This window comes from Macaca mulatta, chromosome 2 (genome assembly GCF_049350105.2).
Source record: "Macaca mulatta isolate MMU2019108-1 chromosome 2, T2T-MMU8v2.0, whole genome shotgun sequence".
Taxonomy (NCBI): domain Eukaryota; kingdom Metazoa; phylum Chordata; class Mammalia; order Primates; family Cercopithecidae; genus Macaca; species Macaca mulatta.
In genome coordinates this window covers 111,852,282-111,875,174 of record NC_133407.1, presented here as the reverse complement: position 1 = coordinate 111,875,174, position 22,893 = coordinate 111,852,282, and the positions used below count along the sequence as shown (strand labels likewise).

Sequence of the window (22,893 nt, the reverse complement as noted above, 5' to 3'; positions counted from 1 at the left end):
CGGTTCTCTGGGCAGTTCCTGCTGGTCACTGCTTTAATCAGTTGATGTGGTAAGGAAAGGAATGGTGCTGGTGCCACCATGTGGCTGGACACTCAGGGCCTCAGCCACACTCCAACTCGGGGTCGTCCACATCGGTTTCCGCGGCACAGAGGTCATCCAGGGCTGCCTCTGAGACAAAAAGGAGAGGTTCTTGGTGAGGGCCCAAAGGTGCCAGGGCCTAGGGCGGGTCCCACCTCTCCTCCCCCAACGCCCGCAGGAACTAACCAGTCCCTTCCAGACCCAGGCCTTGCTCCCTCAGCTACTGCAAACAAAGTGATACAAAAGCAATTCAGACACAGGTATTTCTGGAAAAACTGTGGCTCTGCCAGGCACATTCAACAGATAGGAGCAAAAGGCAGCCCAATATGCTTGGAGAAGAACTGGGGCAGAAGATAAAAGAAAATGACCCCAGTGCCGGAACAGGCTGTAATGGGCAGGGGCCTGCTGAGGGGATGCCCAGGAATATGAGTTGTTGGGGAACCTCAGGGAGAAGCCGTGGGGGCTGGGCGGGAGGGCCTCTGGCAGGCTCACCTTCACAGTCGGTCACGTCAGGAAGCCCGCGGATGAGCATGCTGACCCCCGGCATCACCTGGTCATACTGATGCAGGACCTCCACGCAGTGCATTATGAAGAGCTTGTCCTTCTGGGACAGGCCGTGCAGCAGCAGCACCGTGTCCCGCAGACAGCGCACTGTCCGCCTCTGCTGGTCAGTCCTTGGGGGCCCACCTGCCCTCCGCACTGTCAGCCACTGTCTATGCAACATCACCGTGAGCGCTCTGACCACCTGGGAGAGAGGGGGCACAGACTGTCTGGTGCCACCATGGCCTGCACCCTAACAATCCATTCAGCCTAGCCACCTCAGGTGAGGGGGTTTGCAGTGGGGTCTACAGTCCTTGCACAGAGTCCCCTTACCACCCACAGAGCTGCCAGCTGTTGGCCCCTGCCTACTCACCTCTACATTACACTGGCAGTTGGAGCCAGTGACTAGGGGCAAGGGGCTCTGCACACCAAGCTTAGCCAGGAGCCACACCACCTAGAACAAGAACAGATCAGCTCCATCGTGGGCAGAAGAAGACCAGTCCCTGTGAGGGCTTTCTCAAGCTTCTGTAAGAGTTCACTTACTTCAGCAACTGCTTGTCTGCACAAATGGGGTCCAAGAAGTGGTGTGGGACCTTCCCAGGGCAGACCCAGGACGAGCACCCATGTCTCACCAGCAACCCACCTGCCTCCAGCCCCCCATCCTGCCCCCAAGCCCCAAAGCCAGGACAGGTTCAGTCATCAGGCAACTCTGCCAATTCCTGTCTGCATTGCATCTGTGTAGTGCACAGCCCCCAAACTGAGTTTACCTCTTTAGCTGCTTGATATACTCGTTACTAAAATGAACTAAAGCTCCTTTTCTCCCCAGTAGAAAGAGGAGATTCTGTCGGTTCTTAGGATGGGGTGGGGACAGTGTCCAGAAGGGGCTCTGGAGTTTTTACCTCTTGTTCCAGCTGGAGCCATTGTGTCTCTGAGGCCACTCTGTCAGGCCGTGATGTGATGTACATGTACAGCAGCAGCAGGAGGCAGTCTTCTGAAAAGGACAGTGCACCTCTCACTCAGGGTGCCCTTTCTCATGAAGAGCCTGGGCTACATGCTGCAGAAGCCCTCCGAGGCCCTTGACCCTGTCCCCACCCCAACACTTCCCTTGATCTGCAGGAGCAGTCCAGACGCCCGCCCCACCCTGCTTTACCCGAGTGGGAACAGAGCTGAGGTGCCAACTGGTCGTGGTCCGCAAGGAGGGAGAGGAGCTCAACAGCCAGCACCACGCCAGGCAGGGGTGTCTCTGGGCTGAGGCACTTTGGCAGCACTTGGAACACACACTGGAACCTAAAAGACAAGGACCCAGAGAGAAGTGACACTCCCCAACCACAGCTTCATAACCTACCCTCACATTCCACTAGAGGTAACAGAAAATTGAGCAAGGCAATACGAACAGGTGAGTTGGTTCAGCCAGACTTGGGTTTCAGTGCTGGCCTGACCTCCACTTACTTACTATGAAACTTGTTTCATGTGAACAAGCAGGCACTTCCACTGCAAGATGCTGCAGCTGAGAGGACAGGCCCTCATCTGGCATAGCACTGCCCAGGAAGTGGGATGACCTCCTGGACCTGGGATGCCTGGCTTCCATATGCTCCCAAACAGGGATGCAGGTCCTAACTTAGGTGGGAGAGAAATGTTCTGTGCCCATAGAAGGATCGGCCAGGGCTCCACAAGTGATAAACATGGCCTTGGCTATAGTTGGATCTTATGAGACCTCTTGCAGGGCAAGAAAAACCATTTTCTCTACTTGTTAGAAAACGTATCTGCTGCCAGTAGGAGAATGTGCCTACTGTGGGGTGTGCAGGAGGGAGGAGTTCTGGGCACACTGCCACAGGTCTCAGGGGCAAAAGGAAAGCTATTACCAAGAAACCAAGCCCCAAGGCAACTGCTGCTGTTTGCTAAACCCACATAGCCTGGAGAAGCACGGTGGACTGGCCTGGTGGGTGGAGAGAAGAGCAATTCTGAAACACCCTGTGGGGACTGGCCAGCTGTGTACCCCTTCAGACATCTGCAGTTTCTTGAGCACAGAAGGTCAAGATATCCCTCAGTATGTCCTTAGGAAGCAAGGTCTCACTATGTGGGGTGAACTCACTTTAGAGCAAATCCTGCACAGCAGACAAAAAGTCCAATGCTTTTTAGTTGCCAGGGTGTGCAGACCTTTGCGGGAAGCTTCAATTTAACATGGTTGTTACCTGGTTTCATTACTGGGCTGTAAGAAGCCCAATATCTGCCACTTGCAGAAGGTATTGCAAGGAAAATCCACCTTTATATACAACACAGTGGTTTCCAAGTTATTTTTTGATAGTGTAATAACTTTTTCTTTTTTTTTTGAAATGGAGTCTTGCTCTGTGGCCCAGGCTAGAGTGCAGTGGCATGATCTCAGCTCACTGCAACCTCTGTCTCCAGGGTTCAAGTGATTCTCCTGCCTCAGCCTCCCAAGTAGCTGGGACTACAGGTGCCACTACACCCAGCTAATTTTTTGTGTTTTTAGTAGAGATGGGGTTTCACCGTGTTAGCCAGGATGGTCTCAATCTCCCGACCTCATGATCCACCCGCCTCGGCTTCCCAAAGTGCTGGGATTATAGGCGTGAGCCATCACGCCTGGCCCATAAGAACCTTTTTAAATGAAATTTTATGAAGAGCCCCAGTACATGAAATAGATAAGCACCCAGCCATGGCTATGTTTTGAATGTCCCTGTGGACAAGCTCAACAGGAATGGAATAATGGTGTGTCTACCACCAGCAAAAACATGGTTTCTGGGATTCTTTTTTTTGAGATAGGGTCTCACTCTGTCACCTAGGCTGGAGTGCAGTGGCATGGTCACAGCTCACTGCCACTATGCCTGGCTAATTAAAAAAAAAAAAAAATTGTAGAGATGGAGTCTCGCTTTGTTGCCCATGCTGGTCTCAAACTCCTGGGCTTAAGTGATCCTCCCACCTTGGCCTCCAAAAGTGCTGAGATTACAGGCAGGAGCCACTGTGCCCAGCCTGGGATTCATTCATTTAACAATTATTAAACAAATAACCAAGGCTGGGCCCAGTGGCTCACACCTATAATCCCAGCACTTTGGGAGGCCAAGGTGGGTGGATCACCTGAGGTCAGGCATTTGAGACCAGCCTGGCCAGCATGGTGAAACCCTGTCTCTACTAAAAATACAAAAATTAGCTGGGCGTGGTGGCAGGCACCTGTAATCCCAGCTTCTCAGGAAGCTGAGGCAGGACAACTGCTTGAACCTGGGAGATGGAGGTTGCAGTGAGCTGAGATTACACCATTGCACTCCAACCTGGGCAACAAGAGTGAAACTTCGTCTCAAAACAAAACCAAAAATAAACAAACAAAACAGCCACTATGAGCTGGGCCCCTGCTGGGCACTTGAGTGCTGGGTCTGCCTGATCCCACTGCCTACACTATACTGCGGTGCTGTGTCCAGCTCTGAGTACCACCTTTAGCATGGGCCAGACCAACCAAAAATATTCAGATGGAAATAGATCAGGAAACAGCAGTGCTGAGCTCAGAGATGAGATGGTTTCAGATACATTCAGCCAGTGGAATCATTCCAACATAGAAACTGGCCCTTTGGTAGAGTGCTGAGAGGGAGACTGGATTACTGGATGAGGGGATGGGCTGGCTGTGTTCACAGTTCTCCCCAGTCTTGTGGCTCTGGAATCCCAAGGGAGGAATTTATGATCAGTGTTCATTCGCTAGGTTCACTGTAATACTACTACCCACAAACCATAAGAGGAACATGCCACCCCAGATGCATGCTAAAGATGGGCACAATGACAGGCAGAGACTCCAGCAAGGTCAGCCTGCAGATCCTCCCCACATCCTCTGCTTCCTTAGGGAACCCACTAAACTTCAACGTGCTTGTGATATATGGTCTTCACCTTACCCACATCTCAGGTTCAGAGGCCCCTTGTCTTAGCCCTTGTTCTGGGACAGGGCCCTCCTCCACAGAGGTTAGCAGCCTCCTTTAATCATGTGTGCCTTCTGCTTACCTGTTGTTCAGAGGCAGAATTAAACCAAATAAACGGCCGGGCGCGGTGGCTCAAGCCTGTAATCCCAGCACTTTGGGAGGCCGAGACGGGCGGATCACGAGGTCAGGAGATCGAGACCATCCTGGCTAACACTGTGAAACCCCATCTCTACTAAAAATATAAAAAACTAGCCGGGCGAGGTGGCGGGCGCCTGTAGTCCCAGCTACTCCGGAGGCTGAGGCAGGAGAATGGCCTAAACCCGGGAGGCGGAGCTTGCAGTGTGCTGAGATCCGGCCACTGCACTCCAGCCCGGGCTACAGAGCAAGACTCCGTCTCAAAAAAAAAAAAAAAAACCAAATAAACCACTTCCTTGGTTCTCCCATTTGGTCCCACTTCCCATCACTTCAGAACTCCCTGAACCAGGCCTTAGAACTAACTAGTGTAGATAAGTCAAGATGTGAGCAAAGTACAAGAGACACGGGTTAGACCTTAACAGGTCAGGTGAGACCCACAAAGAATCATGACTCCTATGCTGCTTTATACCTGGGCAAGAAATCAGAGGAAGTGTTTTCGGCTAATTTCACCAAAACCTTAAGGCACTGGGTCAGGACACTGGCTTGAAGGTGACCTGTTGCTGCAGAAGAGAAAGCCAACAGGTGAAGAAGCATCTTCAACAGTGGGTGCTGTCCTTGGTCATCAGCAACCCCCCTTGGGGCTGAGGTCATATCTCCATCACTAAACCTGTGAACCAGGCTCCCATTTCCTTCCCCAGCAGCAGAATCTGCCCCAACTCGTGACAGTAATAGGGAGACCACTGCTCCGCTGTGGCACACCAGGTGCTGAAGAATGCTAAGTGCAGTCACAGAGAAGCCTTCCAGGATGCACACTGAGTCCTCAGGGTTGGTCTCTACCCCAGAGCTCACGCGGGAGGAATGTGTCGGTGAGTCCCCAGGTGCTCCACTTCTCTTAGCAGCTGCCAAGTCCTGCAGGGCCTGGCAGTGTAAGCCGATGAAGAACTGTACAAGGGGGAGGAAATGCACGGCTCCAGGAAGCTGGCAGAGTGGGAAGGCCCTTCTGCCTCCCTCTGCTGGGTCTCCATCACGTGAGCACTCATTCCTGGCAACCAGATTCAGTCCAGTGAATGCCAGGTTCTGTGCTTCTCTCAGGGCTGAGAGGGAAAATGACCCATCCTGAGAACCTGTGGTCCTGAGGCCTGACATTCCAGCCAAGGTACTGGCAACAAACACAAAGAAAAATAGGTAAGTGTGGGATGGAGATAAGGTCAAGGGCCCCAAACAGCTTGCCTGCCAAATTCTCCAGGCTCCCTGCCCTTCCCACAGACTTCCCAGGCTGGCTAGGACCAGAAAGGAATTTGCTTCCAGGAAGCTCCTTCCCAAACAAGCTTTCCAGGAGTCTTATGCTTACCTGCCAAACCCTGGTGGCTGCAGGGGGGTGCCAGCAGGAGACTCAGAACTACTACTCAGGAGGTGGCACAGGCTTAGGGATGACCCTGGGATCAAAGGCTGCTTCAGGAGCAGGTTTATCAAAATGGAACCTGTGAAGACAAGGTGACTCTAGAAGGTTCTGACATGGGAGATCTTTTCTGTGGCCTCAGAAGGAAACAGTAAGGACTCTTTGGATGCCAACTGTCCTCTAAGTTGCCACTAAGCCCCAGGTAGATGCCTGTGGGTGCGGAAGGCTCTGGGACATACCTGCCTTTGGCCCTTTCCACTTTATAAAGTCTTCTGCTTAAGCCACATACTTTGACTTCCCTGGACTCCCTGAAGGACTGCCCAGGGCGCCGGTTCTCAGAGGCCTGGGCAATTCTTCTGCATATCACTCAGAGCCATGCAGGCCCCTGCAGAAGCAGGGATTCTGGTACCTTGAGTGTTTGATCTCTGTCTCCAGCTGTCAACAAAGCTTTTCTGGGCCTCTTCTTGTTTTATGGAGTCACCTCTCAGACTGTGGGTCTTACTATCTGAAATGTGATAAAATGTAAATCAAAACTTGAGCACAAAAGCATGGGCATATTAGAAACTTTTACATGCAATGAGTTTAAAACACAGGCTGTTCTACTTCTTCCACCTTGGATCAAACAAGAGCCAAAGCAGCTCAAAAGCCCTGCATTTTTTACCTTTCTTATGTAAAACAGGAACTCATACAAGGAAAGGAAAAGAAAATCAAGCTGTTTGCCTCACTCAAAATGAGGCAATTAGATAAAACAGTAACCACTAACATTGACATGGTGCTTGTTATGTGCTAGACACTGTTCTAAGAGCTTTACACACATCAGCCCATTTGTTCCTCAGTGACCCTACAAGTAGTTATCATTAGCTCTGTTTTACATATAGGGAAACTGAGGCACAGAGACTAAAGGACTTGCCCAAATTACATAAGCCAGTAAGTAGCATTACTGGGACTCACATCCAGGCTATTGGGCTCTACTGCCTGCTTGTAACACTACTGTACACTGCCACTTTAGCTGCTAGATTCCAAAAATGTAAGTGGGCTGCAGTTTCTCAGAAGTGTGTAATGGCCAAGGATTTGAAAGGTTGATGGTAAAAAGAGGGTCAATGTATCTGATTTATAAGATACATTGACATAGCAGTCTGAAAACCTACTGATGTTAGATTGTCTCTCTCAAAAAAACAGCAGCATCCCCTCAACCTGGACTGAGTTATAAAAACTCAAAAGCTGGACTACAAAAGGAAAACAGAGGCTGGGCACGGTGGCTCATGCCTGTAATCCCAGCACTTTGGGAGGCTGAGGTAGGTGGATCACGAGGTCATGAAATTGAGACCATCCACGCCAACATGGTGAAACCCATCTCTACTAAAAATACAGAAATTAGCTGGGCATGGTGGTGTGCACCTAGTCCCAGCTACTCGGGAGGCTGAGGCAGAAGAATCACTTGAACCTGGGAGGCGGAGGTTGCAGTGAGCCGAGATCACGTCACTGCACTCCAGCCTGGTGACAGAGTGAGACTCCACCTCAAAGAAAAAAAAAAAAAAGAAAAGAAAAACAGGTTCCTGCATACTACTGATGGTTTAAAAATATACCCACAACCATGATGGCAGGTGCCTGTAATCCCAGCTACTCGGGAGGCTGAGGCTGGAGAATCACTTGAAACCGGGAGGCAGAAGTTGCAGTGAGTCGAGATCGTGCCATTGCACTCCAGCCTGGGTGGGTGACAGAGTGAGACTCCGTCTCCAAAAAAACAAACAAACAAAAAAAGCCCACAAATGCTTTGACACACCTCCCTTCAAAGGGTATAGCTTGATTTCCCCTCCTTGAGTGAAGCCCAGACTCAGTGATTTGCTTCTAACAAACAGAATGTGGCACAGGTGACGCTGTGTGACTTCTGAGGCTAGGCCACAAAAGGACAGCTTCTGCCTGGCTCTCTCTCTCTCTGGATTTGCTGGCTTTAGAGGAAGCCACCCACCAGGTTATAAGGATACCCCGTATCCATGTGCAGAGGCCCATGCGGCAAGGAATTACACTGCCAGTCATGTGAGTGAGCCATCTTGAAATAGATCCTCCAGCTTAAGACAAGCTTTCAGTGATTCCAGTCCCTGCAGAGATTGTCCCCACTGTGCCCTGTCAGAATTGCTGATCACAGAAATTGGGAGAAAATAAATAACAATTGTTTTAAGCCACAAATTTGGGTAGTTTGTTAAAAAGCAATAGATGACTTATGGACTTACCCTCTCTGCCCACCAGCGGCTTGTATCCTGACTCTGTCTGGCAGGGGTGGGGAAGGGACATGTTAGCACTAAAAGACTCCTTTGTAGGAAAAGATGTTTTTCCAAATTGTGGAGAACATGCTTCTGGCTTTATAACCACAGAAGGGTTTTTCCTAGGACTGGAAAAAGTTAACTATGAAAGCAAAGTAATGATTCTACTAAAACAATTCAAAATACCTGGTTACAAAATTTCTAACAAACTTTAAACTTTTCATGTCTAGGTGTTTTAACCAAAGGTTTTATCTATTATGTCTACCATTCTTTGTCAGGGGAGCAGTGCAAAATTCCAGGCATTTGGTTTTCTTTTTTAAAAATATTTTTAAATTTTAATTTCTCTATAGAGATGGGGTTTCGCTAAGTTACCCACGCTGGTCTGGAACTCCTGAGCTTGAGTGATCCACCCACTTTGTTCTCCCAAAGTGCTGGGATTACGGGCATGATCCACCGTTACTGGCCAATTCCAGGCATTTTGATCCAAATCGTTGAAAAAGTTTTTTATTCATTTTTCTATTTTTCTAATCATCCAAAAATATAATATTAGCCAAAATTCTTTTACTATTCTTTATTATCACTATTTCCAATTCCACCAAAACTTTTTTTTTTTTTTGCGACAGAGTCTTGCTCCGTTGCCCAGGCTGGAGTACAGTAGCATGATCATAGCTCACTGCAGCCTTGACCTCCTAGGCTCAAGCGATCCATCCACCTGTAATCCCAGCCTCCTGAGTAGCTGGGATTACAGGCACACACCAACATGACCAGATAATTTTTTTTTTTTTTTTTTGGTGAGACAGTGTCTCACTCTGTTGCCCATGCTGGAGCCCAGTGGCACAATTATGGCTCACTGTGGCCTCGACCTCTTGGGCTCAGTGATCCTCCCACCTCATCCTTCTGAGTAGCACAGGGACTACAGGTATGCAACCACCACATCTGGCTAACTTTTTATTCTTTCTAGAGATAGAGTTATTTCTAGAGATTGGGTTTCACCATGTTGCCTAGGCTAGTCTTGAACTCATGGGCTCAAATGATCAGCCCACCTCAGCTTCCTAAAATGCTGGGATTACAGGCGTGAGCCACCAGGGCCGGTAATTTTATTTTATTGTTTTTTTAGTAGCAGTGGGGTTTTGCTATGTTGCCCAGGCTGGTCTCGAACTCCTAGCCTTAAGCAATCTTCCTGCCTTAGCCTCCTGTGTAGCTGGGATTGCCTGTGTAGCTACCATGCCTGGTGCAAAACATCTTTTCAATGTGGAACAAACTGTTTTTTTTTTTTTTCTGGGACGGAGTCTCGTTCTGTTGCCCAGGCTGGAGTACAGTGGTGTGATCTTGGCTCACTGCAACTTCTGCCTCCAGGTTCAAGTGATTCTCCTGCCTCAGCCTCCCAGGTAGCTGGGATTACAGGCGCATGCCACCATGCCCAGCTAATTTTTATATTTTCAGTAGAGACAGGGTTTCACCATGTTGGCCAGGTTGGTCTCGAACTCCTGACCTCAAGTGATCTGCCCGCCTCAGCCTCCCAAAGTGTTGGGATTACAGGTGTGAGCCACTGCGCCCAGCCAATGTGGAACAAACGATTTTTTAATAGTCACAAGACTTCCAGGCTGGGTGTGGTGGCTCACACCTGTAATCCCAGTAATTTGGGAGGCTGAGGCGGATGGATCACCTGATGTCACATGGTGATATCCCGTCTCTACTTAAAAAAAAATACAAAAAATGCCCGGCGCGGTGGCTCACGCCTGTAATCCCAGCACTTTGGGAGGCCGAGGCGGGCGGATCACAAGGTCAGGAGATCGAGACCACGGTGAAACCCCGTTTCTACTAAAAATACAAAAAATTAGCCGGGCGCGGTGGCGGGCGCCTGTAGTCCCAGCTACTCAGGAGGCTGAGGCAGGAGAATGGCGTGAACCCGGGAGGCGGAGCTTGCAGTGAGCCGAGATTGCACCACTGCACTCCAGCCTGGGCGACAGAGCGAGACTCTGTCTCAAAAAAAAAAAAAACAAAAAAAACAAAAAAACTAGCCTGGCGTGGTGGTGTGTGCCTGTAATCCCAGCTACTTGGGAGGCTGAGACAGGAGAATCACTTGAACCTGGGAAGTGGAGGTTGCAGTGAGCTGAGATCATGCCACTGCACTCCAACTTGGGCAACAGAGCGAGACTCTGTTTCAAAAAAAAAACTTCCAATAGAATGCAAAGACTTTAAATAGAAAAAGAGTTATCAAAATAAGTATCAAAATTTTGATAAACCTATTAAGTATGTTGAAAACTGAGCAACTTCTCAGTGCTAATGTCTTTATGTTAGAGAAGCAGTGTTAACCCTCTGATCTGATCATATAATGCTGAGGTCTTTCTGTTACTGATGTGTGAAGAGGATCCCCTCTGCTCTCTTATGTGGACAATGCAAGGCATGGAGAGTTCAGTTTCACACACTGCCCATTATGAGCAAAGGCAGCAGAATGTTCAAAACCAGAAGATGCCCTGACACTGTTCAAATCTCAAGGCTGGGCCAGGCACAGTGGCTCATGCTTGTAATCCCAGTAGTTTGAGAGGCCCAGGCTGGCAGATCATTTGAGTCCAGGAGTTCGAGACCAGCCTGGCCATGATGAAACCCCATCTCTAAAAATACAAAAAGTAGCCAGGTGTGGTGGTGCATGCCTGTAATCCCAGCTACTCGGGAGGCTGAGGCAGGAGAATCACTTGAATTTGGAAGGTGGAGACTGCAGTGAGCCGAGATCACACCATTGCACCCCCGCCTAACAGAGTGAGACTCCATCTCAAAACAACAACCACAACAACAAAAAACCACAGCAAATTTCAAGGCTGATACTGACAGTGCCAGACATCTCTGTAAGGCAGAGGGCAGGACAGATCATTAACAAGTTGAGGCCAGGCACGGCGGCTCATGTCTGTAACTCAGCACTTTAGGAGGCCGAAGTGGGAGGATTGCTTGAGCCCAGGAGTTCAAGATTAGCTTGAGCAACATAGTGAGACCCCGCCTCTGTATAAAAACAAAACAAGGCCGGGCTCAGTGGCTCACGCCTGTAATCCCAGCACCTTGGAGGCCGAGGAGGGTGGATCACGAGGTCAGGAGTTTGAGATGAGCCTGGCCAACATAGTGAAACCTCATCTCTACTAAAAATACAAAAATTAGCTGGGCGTGGTGGTGTGTGCCTGTAGTCCCAGCTACTCAGGCTGAGGGAGAATTTTTTGAACCCAAGAGGTGGAGGTTGCAGTGAGCTTGAGATTGTACCACTGTACTCCAGCCTGGGTGACAAAGTGAGACTCTGTCTCAAAAAAAAAGAAAAACAAAAAAGTTGAGCACATCTGACCACAAAGAATGGGGCTGTTGGACAAGGGTCCCCAGACAGCAAATAAGAAAAAATATTCCAAGTAGCTGGAACTAAAATACACTCATGCTTGCAACAAAATCAGTTAAACAAATTACATAAAAGTAAAGACTGGCCCACCCCCAAAATTTGGAGATCATTTCTCCAGGTCTTTCTTTCTTTTTTTTTTTTTTCTGAGACAGAGTCTCGCTCTGTCACCCAGGCTGGAGTGCAGTGGCGTGATCTCAGCTCACTGCAAGCTCTGCCTCCCAGGTTCATGCCATTCTCCTGCATCAGTCTCCTGAGTAGCTGGGACTACAGGCACCCGCCACCATGCCCGGCTAATCATTTTGTATTTTTAGTAGAGACAGGGTTTCACCGTGGTCTCAATCTCCTGACCTTGTGATCCGCCCACCTTGGCCTCCCAAAGTGCTGGGATTACAGGTGTGAGCCACCACACCCGGTCCGTTTTTCCAGGTCTTTCTGGTCCGGAGGAATTATGTTTGTAAAGTGCCATATAGTGGCAGCATTTCTAGAGTATGGGCCTTTATGCTGTGATGTCTCAAACCACGCAAGCTTCATCTAAACCACCTCTGAATCCTTCAGGAAAAGAGGATCTCTGTCCAGGTGGCAGGGTCTAAATGACCTTCATTTAGGACTGGCCTGACATTGTTATGCAGATTGTTTACTAAATAATGCAAAACTGAACTATCCCTCCTCCAGCACCATCATTACCTGACATGGGAAACAGAGGGAGCAGCCAGTTTATTTGCGCGTTCACTGGTCTGGAGCTTTGTCCTTAATTCATTCATCTCTGCATCTTTAAACTGGAGTTCAGACTGCAATGATTGGAGCTGGAAGGCAAAAGAAACATGCTTGTAGTGGCCCCATCATATACACAAAAATATCTCTGGGCTTCAAAATCACAAGCCAGTAAAAGACAAACAATGAAAAAATACATATGAAAGTCTGCTGTGACATAAACGTCCTAAAATATCAAACATTAGCTTTCTTTCTGAAAGACAATATGGTGCGCTAAAAAGATAATGGACTCTAACTATTATAAGGGTAGTTTGTGAGGGTTCAAATACCAGCCCTGGCTGGGTGTGGTGGCTCAGGCCTGTAATCCTAAGCACTTTGGGAGGTTGAGGCAGGAGGATCATTTGAGTCTAGGAATTCGAGACCAGCCTGGGCAAAATAGCAAGACATTGCCTCTACAAAAAATTTAAAAAATAGACCGGGCGCAGTGGCTCAAGCCTGTAATCCCAGCACTTTGGGAGGCCGAGACGGGCGGATCACAAGGTCAGGAGATCGAGACCATCCTGGCTAACCCGGTGAAACACCGTCTCCACTAAAAAATACAAAAAACTAGCCGGGCGAGGTGGCGGGCGCCTGTAGTCCCAGCTACTTGGGAGGCTGAGGCAGGAGAATGGCGTGAACCCAGGAGGCGGAGCTTGCAGTGAGCTGAGATCCAGTCACTGCACTCTAGTTTGGGCGATAGAGCGAGACTCCGTCTCAAAAAAAAAAAAAAAAAAAAAATTAAAAAAATAAAAAAAAGAATTAAATACCAGCCCACCATTTACTAAATGTCTTTGAACTCTAGCTTATTTGAAACATAAAATGCCTGTCTTCATCATCGTTGGGAGGATTAAGCAGAATGATGAGTGTAAAACACTCAGCACAGAGCTTGCTAAGGGGCTCTATGTCAGCAGTAACATACTGACCTTTATTAACCAATGCAATGGTGCACAATTCCAGGTCTTCTTCAAAGTTTGGGAAGAGTATTTGGAATAGTTTACCAAGACACTGTGCAGTATAGAGACACCTGCTGCTCTGGCCTGTAGGTGCCACACCCAACAGTAACTGCCATCATTCCCCAAGCACACTCTGTGCCAGGCCCAGCACCAGACACAGTAAGTGCAAGAACGTGTGAGTCTCCCAACAACCTTTCTGGTTATGTTTTGGAACAGATAAGGGAAATGAGCCATGGAGCTTAAGTTATTACCTTGAGATCACCGCTAATGTGTGATGAAGCCTGGATTCAAATTCAGGTTTGTCTGACTGCAAATTCCTTGCTCTTCATCACTTATACAGAAAGTTAACTATTGCAGTTAGTGTTGGGCACAGGTAAGTGCTTAAAGTTTGCTAAGTTTGCTGAATGAAACAATGAGAGAGTAAGATCCCATGTCCTGATTGAAGCATGGGGAAGTGCTGAGGGAAAGTTGTGGTAGGTACTGGATACCTACTGTTTTTCTTTCCAGAATAGCATTTTCCTCTCCCTGAGAAACAGGCTGGGCATGGTCGCTCATGCCTGTAATCTCAGCACTTTGGGAGGCCAAGGTGGGAGGACTGTGTGAGCCCAGGATTTTGAGAACAGCTTGGGGAACATAGCAAGACCCCGTCTGTACCAAAATTTAAAAATTAGCTGTGCCTGGTGGTGTGTGCCTGTAGTTCCAGCTACCTGGGAGGCTGATGGGGGAGGACTGCTTGAGTCTGAGAGGTCAAGGCTGCAGCAAGCTGTGATTGCACCACTGCACTCTAGCCTGGGCAACAGAGTGAAACCCTGGACCTTGTCTCAAAAAAAAGAAAAAGAAAAAAGAAAAAAAAGTCAGTAATTTCCCTACCTCTGACTATTTTATTAGAATGAGAGCTATCATTTTTTTGCTTTTGGTTACAGCAATTGGCCAGGGACAGACACTTAAGTTAGACCAATCAGAGCCTTTCTCAGAATTTTAAAACTTGCAATGAGGAAGCCTAAGTCTTTTTTTGAGACAGGGTCTCGCTCTGTTGCCCAGGCTAGAGGATAATGGCATGATCGTGGCTTACTGCAGCCTCAACCTCCTGGGCTCAAGCAATTCTCCCACCTCAGCCTCCTGAGTAGCTAGGACTACAGGTGCACACCACCATGCCTAGATGATTTTGTTAATTTTTTCTTTTTTTTTTTTTTTTTGTAGAGATGAGGTCTCACCAGTTGCCCAGGCTGGTCTCGAACTTCTGGCTCAAGTGATCCTCTCACCTCAGCCTCCAAAGTGCGGGATTACAGGTGTGGGCCACTGCACGTGGCCTTAAGTCTTAATTCTGCTCTGTATTTACAAAATATGAGCCCAGGAGCTTTTGGAGAACACACCCTCTACCATAATGATAGAGCCTTTTTATAGCATAGAGAATAAAAATGTCCTGGCAAGATTTAAGTCATTTAAGGCCCCAGCACACCCCTGTTCTTCCAAGACTTGGATATGGAAGCCAATACATTTCCTTTTAGCCTAAGCTAGGTCAGTTGAGTTTCTGATCTAGCAAAAGAGCCCTAATGTAAGCCTGTTTCTAGAAATGCTAAGCTAGTTATTCATTCCCGCCAAGACCACAGCAAAATAGAGTTTCACCTAAATCCCTTCCCAAAACATATCCAGACACTGGAAGAAGAGTGCTTGGCAATTAGATGAGAGCAGAAAGTATTTAAGATAAACAAATGTTGAAATCTCCCTGGAAGATTTACAGGCAACCCTGGTCAAAGGAACTCAGTGGGCAGGAAAAGCTGGTGCAAAACAAATGCTCTGGGTCACCTTTTTGGAGAATTCCTTTTCTTTGTCACTGAGTGCTAGGGTTTTCTCTTGCTCAAGAAGAAAATGTGATCTTCTCTGTTCCTCTAGAACGGATTCCGTCTGATGTAGTGAGTCTCGCAAAATTTTAATTTCTCCATTCTTAATGAGAACTTCTTCTTCCATTACTTTCATCTGTAAATACCAAATTAATCTCGTGAAAACTTTGTAAGAGAAAACTACTTATGTACTTTGTTTTAACATGTAGTTGGGGAGATGGAGAAAGCACAGGAAAAACATATCCTACAGATAAATGAGTACTCAAAATATATCCACAGCAACCAGATGTCACCATGGTCTGCTAGGCCTGTTCATGGGACAGCTGATATTCATCAAGACAGCTTAAGGATACACTTGTCACTCATGCATGCAGGTTCTTTTTGCCAGGGAGGGGGATCGGGTTGCTTAGGCTGGAATGCCGTGGCACAATCATAGCTCAATGTAACCTCGAACTCCTCGGCTCAAGTGATCCTCTCAGCTCAACCTATTGAGTAGTTCGGACTATAACGCATGTGCCACTAACCTGGCTAATTCTCATTTTTATTTGTAGAGACAGGGTCTCATTGTATTGCCCAGGCTGGTCTTGAACTCCTGAGTTCAAGCAATTCTCTCACCTTGGCCTCCCAAAGTGCTGGTATTACAGGCATGAGCCACCTTGCCTGGCCAGATTCCTTTTTTTTTTTTTTTTTTGAGACTGAGTCTCCCTCAGTCGCCCAGGCTGGAGTGCAGTGGCGCGATCTCGGCTCACTACAAGCTCCACCTCCTGGGTTCACGCCATTCTCCTGCCTCAGCCTCCCCAGTAGCTGGAACTACAGACGCCCGCCACTACGCCCGGCTAAATTTTTTTTGTATTTTTTAGTAGAGACGGGGTTTCACCATGTTGGCCTGGATGGTCTCGATCTCCTGACCTTGTGATCCGCCCGTCTCGGCCTCCCAAAGTGCTGGGATTACAGGTGTGAGCCACCGCGCCCGGCCGGTTTTTGTATTTTCTAGTAGAGACGGGGTTTCACCGGGTTAGCCAGGATGGTCTCGATCTCCTGACCTTGTGATCCGCCCGTCTCAGCCTCCCAAAGTGCTGGGATTACAGGCTTGAGCTACCGTGCCCGGCAAGCTTTTTTTTTTTTTTTTTTCTTGAGACGGAGTCTCTCTGTTGTCACCTGGGCTGGAGTGTGATGGCACGATCTCGGCTCTGCAACCTTCATCTCCTGGGTTCCAGCTTGCCTCAGCCTCCCGAGTAGCTGACCTATTACAGGTGCCCGCCACCACGCCCAGCTAATTTTTGTATTTTTAGTAGAGACAGGTTTTCACCATGTTGGCCAGGCTGGTCTTGAACTCCTGACCTCAGGTGATCCACTGGCCTTAGCCTACCAAAGTGCTGGGATTACAGGTGTGAGCCACCATGTCTAGCTGGATTCTTTAGGCTCTAAGAGGCATTAACAATCTGGGTCAGCTGGGTGTGGTAGCTCATGTCTGTAATCTCAACACTTTGGGAGGCTGAGGCCAGGTGTTTGAGACCAGCCTGGCCAGAATGGTGAAACTCCGTCTCTACTAAAAATACAAGAATTAGCTGGGCATGGTGGTGCACACCTGTAGTCCCAGCTACTCTGGAAGCTAAGGCATGAAAATCGCTTAAAACCAGAAAGCAGAGGTTGCAGTGAGCCGAGACTGTGTCACCGCACTCCAGCCTGGATGACAGACTCCATCTCAAAAAAAAAAAAAAAAGATCTGGGTCACATACTTTGCACAACTAAAATTCCACATTATATTCCTGGTTTTCTTAGGGACCTACAGATGGTGATATGAAGGGTGTCTGCTTTCTTGCAAAGCTGCTAGTGAAAATAGCAACCATTGGCCGGGCGCGGTGGCTCAAGCCTGTAATCCCAGCACTTTGGGAGGCCGAGACGGGCGGATCACAAGGTCAGGAGATCGAGACCATCCTGTCTAACACGGTGAAACCCCGTCTCTACTAAAAATACAAAAAACTAGCCAGGCATAGTGGCGGGCGCCTGTAGTCCCAGCTACTCGGGAGTCTGAGGCAGGAGAATGGCGAGAACCCGGGAGGCAGAGCTTGCAGTGAGCCGAGATCGCGCCACTGCACTCCAGCCTGGGAGAATGAGCAAGACTCCGTCTCAAAAAAAAAAAAAAAAAAAAAGAAAATAGCAACCATTATGAAGTTGTGTTCTTCACGTGAAGATATATGCTATAAATTCGTCTCAGTACCCTAAGTTTGTATCTCTTTTTGGATCTGGTATACAGTGTTTTTCTTCTTGCCTTTGCCATTAGGAATTTCATGATTTAGTTTCTTTCAGCCTAAACTTTCTGGCTGTCTTTCCCTAGTCTTCTCCCATGTCATAGGGATGAATCTAGACACTTGTTTTGCAATTTTTGTATATTTTACTGTACATGCTCTTAAACACATACGTGAATGAATTAGCTACAAAAACAGCAAGTTAAGTCACTTACCTTTTCTTTCAGTTCTTTGTATTGTGCTTGAAGTACCTCTAATTCAAAATTATCTTTAATTGGAACACTTTCTCTGTTTTTCCCCGCAGGATTTTTTGACATGCCATCTATTAATCTGTGGACCTTATGATCACCTGTAAAAAACAGTTCCATATACATTTCAGGACCCAACATTTTCCCACTTTCACCAGAAAATGCTGAAAATACCCACTTTTTTTTTTTAAATAGGGTCTTGCTCTGTCACCCAGGCTGGAGTGCAGTGGTGTGATCACTGCTCACTGCCACCTTGACCTCCTGGGTTCAAGTGATCCTCCTGCCTTAGCCTCCTATGTAGCTGGGACTACAGGTGTGTGCTACCATGCCTGGCTAATTTTTTTTTTTTTTTTGTATTTTAGTAGAGATGGCATTTCACCATGTTGGCCAGGCTGGTCTCGATCTCCTGACCTCGTGATCCGCCCGTCTCGGCCTCCCAAAGTGCTGGGATTACAGGCTTGAGCCACTGCGCCCAGCCAGTAACTATTATTGAATAATAAATAGATCATTGAGTTCTGGCCAATGAGATCTCCTCAGGCTTTAGATGAGACTCTTGGAATTGGATGAAGGATAGGGAAAGAGTAACAGGATCTGTTGTTTTAGAAGGATCATTTATGAATTTCAGCCGGTGTGGTGACTCATGCCTGTAATCCCAGCACTTTGGGAGGCCGACACGGGCTTATCACTTGAGGCCAGGAGTTTGAGACCAGGCTGGCCAATATGGTGAAACCCCATCTCTACTAAAAATATAAAAATTACCCGGGCCTGGTAGCACATGCCTGTAATCCCAGCTACTCAGGAGGGTAAGGCACGAGAATCACTTGAACCTGGGAGGTGGAGGTTGCAGTTAGCTGAGATCACACCACTGCACTCCAGCCTGGGCAACAGAGCAAGACTCCGTCTCAAAAAAAAAAAAAAAGAAGGATCATTTATGAGTTTGAACCATGTTCTTAGGTTGAAAAACACCTATATTGCTTACTAGGTCTTTCTCTGCTTTGCTTTCAAGAGCAATTCTTCCCAGCACTTTGGGAGGCAAAGGCAGGAGGATTGCTTAAGCCCAGGAGTTCAAGACCAACCTGGGCAACATAAGGAAAAAACCCCATCTCTACAAAGAATTTTAAAATTAGCCAGGCAGCCGGGCACAGTGGCTCACACCTGTAATCCCAGCACTTTGGGAGGCTGAGGCGGGGTTTAGTGAAACCCCGTCTCTACTAAAAAATACAAAAAACTAGCCGGGCGAGGTGGCGGGCGCCTGTAGTTCCAGCTACTCTGGCGGCTGAGGCAGGAGAATGGTGTAAACCCAGGAGGCGGAGCTTGCAGTGAGCTGAGATCCGGCCACTGCACTCCAGCCTGGGCAACAGAGCGAGACTCCGTCTCAAAAAAAAAAAAAAAAAAAAAAATAGTTACTGACCACATACAATATGCCAGGCATGTTAGGCTCTACAGATACAATGGCGAGCAAAATTGATACTGTCCTTACAGAGCTTAAAAGACATTTGACAAATAATCACACAGATAAATGGAAAATTATAACTGTGATTAAGAACTGCAGAAGAGAACAAATACAGGAAAGTCTGTAATATGACAGCAATCTGACTTACGTGGGATGACTGGAACATTTCCCTAGGGAAGACTTGAAGGAGCTGAGAGCTGAAGGACAAGTAGGAATTAACCAGATAAGTGGAGATGAATGAATGGAAAGTATACTCAATGTACAAAGAAAGAACAATGTATAAAGTTCCTGTATTGTAAAGAAGCAGAGAGAATTCAAAGAAAGTTAGTGCAGCCAGAACCCAGAGAGTGAGAAAGGGCCAAATCAGGCTGGGCCTTGCAGGCCATGTTAAGGATTTTGGTCTTTACACTAGAAGTGGGAAATTATTAAAGGGCTTTCATTAGGGGTGTTCATGGCTGGGTGCGGTGGCTCACGCCTGTAACCCCAGCACTTTGGGAGGCCGAGGCAGGTGGATCACCTGAGGTCAGGAGTCTGAGACCAGCCTGGCCAACACGGCAAAATCCCGTCTTTACTAAAAATACAAAAATTAGCTGGGCGTGGTAGTGGGCACAAGTAATCCCAGCTACTTGGGAGGCTGAGGCTACTAGGGAGGTTGAGGCAGTATCGCTTGAACCTGGGAGGTGGAGGCTGCAGTGAGCCAAGATGGCACCACTGCACTTCAGCCAGGGTGACAGAGTGAGACTCCGTCTCAAAAAAAAAAAAAAAAAATAGGGGTGTTAATGTATATAAGATAATAGTTATGTATATAACAGCCAGATTTGAGTTTTGAAAAGATCACTCAGAATGTAATGTGAAGCCTCACTTGTAGGGAGTCAAGACTGGAAATGGGAAACCAATTTAGCAGACTATTGTTCAAGGGAGGACTCATGGCAGTATAGATCAGGCAGTTGGTAGAAGTGATAAGAGTCCAGAGAAGGATTAAGAAGGTAAGCTTGACAGGCTTTGCAACGAAATTAGATGTAGAGTCAAGGAAAGGCGAAGAGTCGCCTTGTGCCACTGGATGGAGAGTGGTGCTAGTTACTTCCTTGTGGTCATCATTCTCTGAATGTCTGCTTTGCCGGCACCATGCTAGAAATGCTGGAGGAGGACTGGGTTTCCAGGAAATGATCGTGTTGAGTTTAAGGTGCCTTGAGACACTCAAGTACAGATGCAAGGTGCACTCAAAACCTTTCTCTTTCTAGGAGTCCTCAAGACTTCACTCATTCCTCAACTAGCATGTAAGCTCCATGAAGGACAGTTTTTGTATTTTGTTCATTGTTAGCTCAGTTGCAGTTCCTCACGTTTGGGCACCTAGCAGTTTACTGGTTGTATAAAAGAATAAATTTATTTCATCTCTTGCCTGTGTCAGACTCCTCCCATGCTAACACTGCCCAAGGGAGACAGTGGGCTTCATAAGATCTAAAGCCGCTCAAACTTGTCACAAGAATGGGTCCTCATGCATGGGTAGTGATGGTTCTGATGGTGGTGGTAGGTGTGTTCCAAGGATCTCTGCTTAGAACCAAGAACCAAGTGGCCTAAACTTTAGAAAATAAAGTAAAATGTCAACTTAGCGTTCTATGTTTCAAATCTGCTGTATGACCTGGCTAATTTATTTCCCCCTAAAATCAAAGGACCTTCTGGAAGACAACCGCTGCTTAAATCAGAGTGTTCCCATATTTTAAAAAGGCGAAAGGGCAGTGCTGGCCGCGAGGCTCCGAAGCCACAGCCATCAAGGCGATCTGGCGCGGTCTGCAACTCCCTCCGAGAAAAAGGCCGCGAGGAGCACTCACTGGACACGTGCTGAGCCGCGGCCGGACATTGGCTCAGGGCCTGTGACGCGAGGGTGTCAAGCTCCTCCAGGTCGTCGGCAGTGAAGTCCCCATGCGCGCCAAACGGGTCGTCAGGGTCCGGGGCAGCGGCCGCGGAGAAGCCCCGGGCCCGCTTGCTAGGGGGGTGCCCGGTGCCCGGCGGCGGGCCGGGGCGAGGCGCCGGGGGCTCGCTCCGCCTCTTGCTGCCTGGCGCGGAGGTCCCCGCCATGCTTTCCGCTCACCCCAAGTATCCGACAGCGACAAGCCACACTTGCCTACCGCCAGGCCCGAGAACCCGACCAACCGCCCGCGCGCCGCGGCTTGCCTCCACAGCGAGTGCCCCGCCCCTGGCCCAGGGGCCAATCAGCTGGCAGGCGGAGGGCGCGGAAGAATGACGAAAGTCCCAGCGCGCCGCCAAACCCGGCCCTGCCGGGTGTTCAGAGGTCCACGGCTGGAGTTCGGCAGGTTTGCTGCAAGGACTCAGTGCCGCACGACCGGTTACCGTAGGCGCGGGTCGGAGGCGCACCAGCTCCGCCTCGCGGGTGGCTTTACGCTCTCTCCCTGGCACTCTGTGGAGGAGGGCTGCGCAGGAGCAGCTTGCCCTAGCATTTAACGCGTGTTGCGTTTGAGTCGAGCCAGGCAGCATTCAGGGATGTGGTCTCCGTGACCTCGTTTTCGTTCTCCCGCCAGACCTACTTCCTACAAGCCTCGAGGCTTTCTTGAGGAGAGTGTAATTTGTTGGATGAGGAGTATGAATAGAGCTGTCGTGTGCAGACATCTTCGGGTATAGTGAATGTTTCACATATGTACATTTGAGGTAGGCTTAGGGAGGAGGAAAGTCCAAGGAGGAGTGATGTTTGGAGCTGTTCCTGTGTGGGAGGGGGTGGGAGCTGCCCAGGCTGTTAACATTCATTCCTCTGAGTGCTGGAGTGTTTTTTTTTTTGTAAGCCCTGGTTGCATAGAATAGGGCTCAGGAGGTCAAGGAAGTCCCTCTGTAAATGGCACCTGGGCTGTCCTACAGGTTGAGTCAAGTTAGCAGGATAGAGGGGTAGGAGGCCGGCACATAAGACTAACACGAGAATTCTACATTGAAAGGGAAGCCACAGAAAGGCCAGGTCAGTTACCTGTGGCGAAGACAGAGGTAAAGCTTCACAAAGGAGCAGCAATTTGAGGTGGGCTTGCGTGCCTGACACATTTTATTGGGCAGCTGTGGTGTGCAGAACAGCCGCAATAGAGAACTGGCAATGGAGAGTAACAGGAGCAAGACCCTTTCAGCCTTACCTGCTCAGTGCCAAACTTCACCTGTGAGTGTCCCAGGAATGTTTGTGAAGGCATTAAATAAAAAGATTAAATGAAAAAGTGCTATCAGGGCCTTCAGTGTCTAAGGAGTTGAAAAGTTTTTTGGAGTAACTGGTAGTCTCCCTCAGATAGCTGCCCAAATGTTGCATGCTTAATTGCTGCAGGACTCTGGTCCTGGAAAGAGACAGGATTGTTCATTTGTTAAAGGGGGATAGGTTCCACCAAGTAACTTGCTTTCACGAACAGTGTCAATCACTGGTGCTCAGGCTTGTTTTAGCAGCATACGGCTGGGTGCCAGCTGGCAAGGCCCCATAGGGAATGCCTGAAGCCTAGAGAAGGGTGCTCCTGGCTGTGCAACTTTCTGGAGAGGACCAACACAGGCTTCCCCCCGCCCCCCCATCCTGCGTTAATATCTAGTACATTAATCATGAAAGTTTTAAATATTCTAAAACCTAGTTTTGATTTAGCAAAGCCCCATAATGGTTCCAGAGCTCTCTTTGTGCTTCTGAATTAATTTTTTTTAAAAATACAGGGTCTTGTTCTGTCT

The 22,893-nt window shown here is 48.3% G+C and overlaps 2 protein-coding genes across 14 annotated transcripts in view; both read right to left on the bottom strand.

Moving 5' to 3' along the window:
- The window catches only part of TREX1 (three prime repair exonuclease 1), a 97,459-nt gene that overhangs the window by 1,992 nt on the left and 72,574 nt on the right, over positions 1-22,893 (bottom strand). The window lies entirely within an intron of this gene.
- On the bottom strand, positions 4-21,387 carry ATRIP (ATR interacting protein). 13 transcript variants are annotated; one of them, XM_077992486.1, is made up of 14 exons: positions 20,063-21,387; positions 19,349-19,397; positions 17,715-17,848; positions 15,216-15,386; positions 12,391-12,509; positions 8,301-8,458; positions 6,479-6,574; positions 6,022-6,151; positions 5,140-5,829; positions 1,769-1,905; positions 1,518-1,609; positions 992-1,072; positions 571-823; positions 4-168 (listed from the first exon to the last, which is right to left on the bottom strand). In XM_077992486.1, the coding sequence occupies exons 3-14, from the start codon at positions 17,814-17,816 to the stop codon at positions 101-103; spliced, it is 2,097 nt and encodes a 698-aa protein (XP_077848612.1). In that variant the 5' UTR covers positions 17,817-17,848; positions 19,349-19,397; positions 20,063-21,387; the 3' UTR covers positions 4-100. The 13 variants fall into 13 exon arrangements, with proteins under 13 accessions (XP_077848612.1, XP_077848615.1, XP_077848606.1 ...); XM_077992489.1 differs by having other exon boundaries at positions 1,518-1,606; XM_077992480.1 differs by lacking the exon at positions 19,349-19,397 and adding an exon at positions 4,193-4,279 and having other exon boundaries at positions 21,030-21,387.

Coding starts and splice junctions, on each gene's coding strand:
- ATRIP (XM_077992480.1), bottom strand. CDS start 21,276: ATGGCGGGGACCTCCGCGCCAGGCAGCAAGAGGCGGAGCGAGCCCCCG. Junction 15,387..17,714: donor ACAAAGAACTGAAAGAAAAG/GTAAGTGACTTA, acceptor TGGTATTTACAG/ATGAAAGTAATGGAAGAAGA. Junction 1,073..1,517: donor GGCTCCAGCTGGAACAAGAG/GTAAAAACTCCA, acceptor TTCTTGTTCTAG/GTGGTGTGGCTCCTGGCTAA.